Source organism: Aegilops tauschii, chromosome 2 (genome assembly GCF_002575655.3).
Source record: "Aegilops tauschii subsp. strangulata cultivar AL8/78 chromosome 2, Aet v6.0, whole genome shotgun sequence".
Classification (NCBI taxonomy): domain Eukaryota; kingdom Viridiplantae; phylum Streptophyta; class Magnoliopsida; order Poales; family Poaceae; genus Aegilops; species Aegilops tauschii.
The window spans coordinates 442,129,309-442,135,667 of record NC_053036.3 but is presented as its reverse complement, the minus strand read 5'-3'; the positions used below and the strand labels follow the sequence as shown (position 1 = coordinate 442,135,667).

The window sequence follows — 6,359 nt, the reverse complement described above, 5'->3', positions numbered from 1 at the left end:
CACACCCCTTTCTTTCTTTCTTTCTTTCTGCGCGGCATATCACAGTCAGCTCCGAGATGTGTTACAACATGAGGCCCATGCCATGACCTTTTACTTCCGGAAAAACATAAATTTCCGGGTCACGGTCAAGAATGCCCAGCCCGAGACCTCAACAAGGGTCACCCTGGGACTGGGACCTTTTTACGTGCGTTGGCCAACTAAGCTGCAAGTCAACGGAGATGAACCAGCCACATCACATGATGTGTATCAGATCGGATCGCGCCAACCTCAACATGTCACTTGGTTAACAAAACGAAACTGTTTCTTTCGATGCTCAGTATAGTACTACTACAAATAACCATGCAGAGAGAGAATACAAGTGCAAATGGAGCAGAAGCATCCGGCGACAGGGACATTGGCAAAGCAGCCGCCTCTCATCCATAGCAGCCCCGTGTGTCCCTTAGCGAAACGAGGGACATCTTTTATTTTATTAGCAATACACTACACAATCTCAGACTAAACTAAGCCTGTGAGGCTGCGATTATGCACATATTTTGGACCTTCCCGTCAAAAGCATCCACTCAGCGCCATCTTGTTGCCACACGCCCACTGGCCCTTGAAAATGCATGCTACTTTGCGACTTACCATCGCTGCAACACTCATAATCTTTACTAGTTGCTCACCGAGGGAACATGACATCATCCCTCGCAAACAGGATAACATAAATGTAAAGTAACCCAGGTTTGAAGCCAACATGCTTTATTGGTAATTTTCCGGTCAACTCAAAGCCATCTTCCCACGAAGATGCTACTGGATATCATTCATGCAGTAAAGTGTAAACAACACGGGCCCAGTCATTTCCTCCGTTTCTATGGGGCCTTTTACACATATATCTGAGGTGGGTAAGACCCACAAAGCAGTTTGACACGCCAAATTTACATGCTACCACCAGGAACATATGAGATCTAATTCCGACGGTTCGACAACTCCTATGCAACACAGGATGAATTCTCCTACTACGGCGGCATGGCTCAAGTCGTTGAACCATGAAATCTGATCAATCATGCATTGGGATTGCTGAGAGGCCTAATCAAGTGCTGTTGCGCTCTGGTGGTGCACTATTGACGCTCTGATGCTCTCACCTGCAAAAGGTTAGATAGACTGTCATTATCTAGCACAAAAGAAAGAATGCTCAGCAGAAAAAAAAAGGTGCAAGCAGGCAACAGAGAATATTCTTCTGGCATATTTGTGTCGACACACACACGAACCTGCAACTAGCTACTTTCACATATGTGTAATTAGCAAGTAAAATGCTACTCCTACTTGGAGAGCTATGATTCTGCAGGTAATTTGGTGAGCTCCTAAAACTAGCTCATTGCTCAGTTGTTAATACTATCTGGAGAGGATTTTTTATATATTAATGGACTATCCTCACGACTGTTGTTGCGATAGTTTGTTAGCTTCTCCACGAACTATCTCATTCTAAATAAAAAACTCTACAAAGGGACAAGTCAGCAATGAAATGATGATTTCATTTAATTCAGCACAAAACTCAAGAAATGGTCGGTTATTCAACAATAACAGTAACAAAGCTGATCTTTCCTAACACTAAGACACTAGAAACAACTGTACCTTTTGAACCACTTTGGTTTGGCTGATTTCTTATTTGCTGCTGGTGGTGGTGCAGAATCAGATTGGAATGCATAAGACTGATGAGCTGAATCAGAATTTGTCTTTGAATCATCAGGTTGGTCAGAAGGTTCCGACTGAAGTGACAGTCCATCCAAAGTTCGAATTTCTTCACGGAGATATGGTCCGGATTTTACAGCATCTGTATTTAACTCCGACCCTGCATGCCAAACACACGTGAATACCTCTAAAAACATGTAGATATCTGAACCAACAAGAATGAATTGCATTGTTCAATGCCCTATGGCAGGCTCATGCATATGCAATTATGCATATGACTAACAAGAGTCAAATGCTGAAATAGAATAGCTGAATAGGTAATCATGATGTGTGCCTGTCCTTGAATGCACCAGAAACACAACTTTATATACGTGGAAAATGCATTTTTGTCAAGACATGCAAAAATAAAATGCTATAAAACTCAAGCTAAGAAGTAAATATTGCTTATTTCCTCGTCATGATGCTAGTTTTTAAGATAATACATACCTTCTGGCAGATCATAAGAAAAGAAGACATTAGCTCCAGGAACAAAGCCAATTGTGTAGAAGTCCTGCGAGGTGTCCATTATTCGCTTCTTTGGAGGAACTGTGTCTGTTGTGAAGTCAATAAAAATGATATTAAGATGTTGTAACTGGTACATCTCTAATACACGACTACAGTTGATCTATGAAAATCCCAAGTGAAAACTGAAAAGTTTAATGGATGGATACTAGAGGATCCTCAGACTTCTACAAGTTCAAGCAAAGGTAATATGGAATATGGGTTCCAGGACAGATATTGTATCGAAAACATGCAACATCAAGCTGACAACAATCTGGACACTGGTGATATTCAAATCAAGGGCACAAGAAAATGATAGAGTGACCAAGCTTGTCAAAAGACCACACAATCAGAGCACTTTCACATTTGGGTACTTAGGAGCTCAACAAGTCAGTGCTGTGAATAGTTGCATACCAAACTGTTTTTGATTAATTTATAGCACTTCATAACAATCGATTAATAAAAATATGTAAAACCCTTTGCTCGGAGCACTAAAATTTTGTTCACATGATGCTAGACCATCAAACTATTTATAGGGCACTAGTAGTTTTCCTGTTTGTCATGATTGTCAACATATACGTTTGCTACTCATACACAAATGTTTTATCATTGGTAACACTGAGCCAATCTTAACCGAACCAGGGTGAAATAAAAGGAACTGGTGAACAGGAAACGAGGAGAGGGAAAATATTACTTGTCAAACTCTACATCATCTGAAAAGAGAAGTGGAACTTACAAAGATAGAATGGCAGGTCTGGTCTAGCAATTACTTTCATGAGAAGATCCACCAGACTATGTACCATCTCTGATGGATGGAACTCAGCCTCAAGAATGTAACCATCAGGGAATCGAACCCTCGCCACTGCCTACAGTTAAGAAGGTTAGCAACAAAATGGAATTTGCCCTGAAGCTAGATTCAGAGAGGGACGAACAAATAAACCAATTAAATGAGGATGACAGAGGGAACTTTCTATACTACTCCCTCTGTTCCAAAATAGATGACTCAACTTTGTACTAACTTTAGTACAAAGTTAGGTCATCTATTTTGGAACGGAGGGAGTACTAAATTAGCAATACTGAATTAATAAGGAAAGGCAAAAGAAGCTACTTTGAAATACAAAAATCCAAACTATGTGCATCATTTGAAGTATTTCTTCATAGGATTTCACATGCCAGCAGCTAGACTTTGCAGATATATTTATTCTACGAAACAAATTTTCCCTTAGAACATGTCCTGAGGTACTGTTAATATAAGGCTAGATAAAATCAATAAGCAAAATACAATGAGCTAGAAGATGAAAAGTAGTATTAGTACAAGGGCTATGCCACTCCTACATAATCATAATAATTAAACAGTAGCATAGCGCATCATATTTACCTTTGTTAGCCTTGCTCGTTGAGCAGCAAGTTCTGCTTCCCTTATTTTACGAGTCTTCAGAACTTTCGATTGTTCTGCAAGGTGTCAAATTTTAAACATGGTTACAGTTAAGAAATTAGAAAGCTTGGACAATGCCAAGTAGGATGTTTTAGTAATAAATGTAAATGTTCCCAGACAATATTAAGAGCGTATTTAAGTAACCTGCAAGCCTATTTGAAATCAACTTGTAATAATCACTAGGCTGAAGCTCATAAAAGTCATCGTCTTCCTCTGCATGAATCATGCTTTCATGTCACAATGCAATTACCATAAAGACACATAATAGAATTGAGTAAAGCAAAAGCAAGTAAAAGGATTTACCCTGATCTGCCTTGGCCAATTTGCTAGTCATTAGCTCAAATGTTGTGCTTGTAAATATCCGGATCTCATGTCCAAGCTCTTGTGACACTGCTTTCAGCTTGTCCTGTGATTTTGAAGAAAATGTAGTTGTCAGACTTCATTTTACGTTTTACTTTTCTATTCATGGAAAATCATAACACAGAGGTTCTGACCAAAGAAGAACAGTCTTTCATGGGTAGATGAATACAAGTGCTACGACTGATTGTTTTACACTTCATATAATTATCAACCTATCGATGATTTGGACAAAAGTATAAACCAACCGCCTGAGCAGAAAAGTCTAAAGACTAATCATGGGTGCTTATTCGAAAAAGGATCAATGTGAGAAAAAATAGGGCACAAAAATGTATTCCAAATGAAGCCATAGATGTCTTTCTGAAGTTCAAAGACAGCTTTCAATCATTATTTGAGACCAGAGGGCAGACAATTACGAATAATTGAGCATCTATCACAGGGCAAGCAAAAGAGTATTGATGTGTCAATAACAAGTTGACAGCATGTAGGTTTCAGCCATTAAGGTGTTTTGCAGAGCACCTGGCAGCCTCCCCCAAACTTCTCCCAAGATACAGTACTGCTTTTCTGCCAATCAACCGATAACCATATATGCCTAGCACGACCAAGGCATCGTAAGAATATAAAGAGCTTCACGTAGACGAAGCTACAGATGGCCCCTAAACTTCTCATGGCCATCAATGTTCATACGGACAGAATCTCTCAAATGCAAACCTAGAGGCTACACCATGCCGTGGTAAAATGCTAATCCTTCAGTTTCAAGTATGTTGGCAGGAATCTCACACAAAGAAACAATAACAGGCACTTCATTTGCTGGGATCTACAAAATCTTTGGACCTTAACAGATCTACAGAGCCTATTCCCCCCCTTGAAATCTAGTGCTGCCAACAGGAATAAAGACGAACCCTCAATTGAAAGAACCCATGGATTAAAACCTAGGTCAAAGAACTCGTCTTCCGCAAGGTATACTTCCAGCCAGGCGGATTCCCCAATCACCCATCATGCGGCTGTGCAAGTAAAGAATCACTCCTCCATACACAAAGTTGGCAAGCAAAGAAGCATCAAGAACTGCAATTTCTAGCACAACACACCAATGCCCACGAACCAGCGCACCATCGCGGTGCCCTTTCCAGCCAAGAACGCCCCGCTAAGATGCTAACCCCCCACGCAAAGAATCCGGATATAGCGCGCCCACCACCCGATCCCAGGAGCAAATCTTCGCTTTACCCCGCCCATCCCGCCGCCAAGAACTCCGCCCCTCACCCAAGATCGCGCGGCCTTCACCGTGACCATCCCGCCAAGAACTCCACCCCGCCAAGAACTCGCCCAAGAAACCCAAGAGACGGGAGACGCCGGAGGGAGGGAGGGAGGGGGACGTACCGGAACCCGGGGCGGCGCCTGCTGCTCCGGCCGCGTCTCCTCCTCGTCGAGATCCATGGACAGTAGGAGCTCGAGCCCTCCCTCGTCCTCCTCCCTTTTCCGGCGCCTGGAGCAGAGGAAGAGAGGGTTTATTTGGGGGTACTCTGCCTCCATTGGGGTCGGATACGGCCTTCGTGGCACCGTCAGGGAACCGGCTTCGTGACGGGGCACCGCGGGGGGGAGGTGGGGCCTCCGCTGCAGGTCGGGTCAGGTCTGGTAAAGGTTCTGGTGCTGGTGCATGCAGGCGCGTGACCGTAGCAGCCCCTTTTATACTGGTTTGTGTGTAGCACGGCGGGGGGCGCGGCCGGGTTGCGGAGGCTGACGCCCGGGTCCCGGGCGAGGGGTGAGTCCTTTCGCGGAAGATATCATTTTCTTTTTGCCGGATTTTCTTGGAAGATATGGAGGGGCCACAAAAGAACTGGCCCTGGGTGCTGTTTGGAACGCGGGTAAAATGTATCATTGGAATGATATAAAACATAGGAACGAGAAAGGAAAGTGTAGGTAAATCATAGGAATGGAAACTATTGAATACTAGTATTCAATTGTTGGTGTGCGGGAAGTGAGGGCTCTTTAATTTAAAGAGGGAAAGAAACTATGTTGATCGTTTCATTTGTAGGGTTAGATTTTTTTAGGATTTTTTCTTTGAAGATTCATCTGCATTTTATTTTGAAAGAAAGAACAGGTAAATCAAAGGAATGGAAGTGAGGTTCTTTGATTTAGTGCGTTTGGTTGCTGGGCTATCTCACGTGGAACAAGGGTAGCTATCTTTTGCCTGGACGCTAGTCGTTTGGTTCGTGGGTGAGCAAGGATATTACTACCCGAGTGCTGGGAATATTCCTTCCAAACGAGGCTCTGCGCAGCCGCGAAAATCTCACACACATAGGCACCGCGTGCACGCGACGTAGAGGCAACCTCTGAAACATTTTCACGCCCCTCTCGTGTC

At 43.0% G+C, this 6,359-nt stretch overlaps 1 protein-coding gene across 1 annotated transcript; it reads right to left on the bottom strand.

Annotated features, from left to right (window-relative positions):
- Window positions 1-721: 721 nt before the first annotated feature.
- Window positions 722-5,656, bottom strand: LOC109779061 (plant UBX domain-containing protein 1). Its single transcript, XM_020337664.3, has 8 exons — window positions 5,378-5,656; window positions 3,947-4,049; window positions 3,788-3,856; window positions 3,587-3,660; window positions 2,945-3,074; window positions 2,155-2,259; window positions 1,612-1,828; window positions 722-1,121 (listed from the first exon to the last, which is right to left on the bottom strand). The coding sequence occupies exons 1-8, from the start codon at window positions 5,528-5,530 to the stop codon at window positions 1,118-1,120; spliced, it is 855 nt and encodes a 284-aa protein (XP_020193253.1). The 5' UTR covers window positions 5,531-5,656; the 3' UTR covers window positions 722-1,117.
- Between the last annotated feature and the right edge of the window lie 703 nt (window positions 5,657-6,359).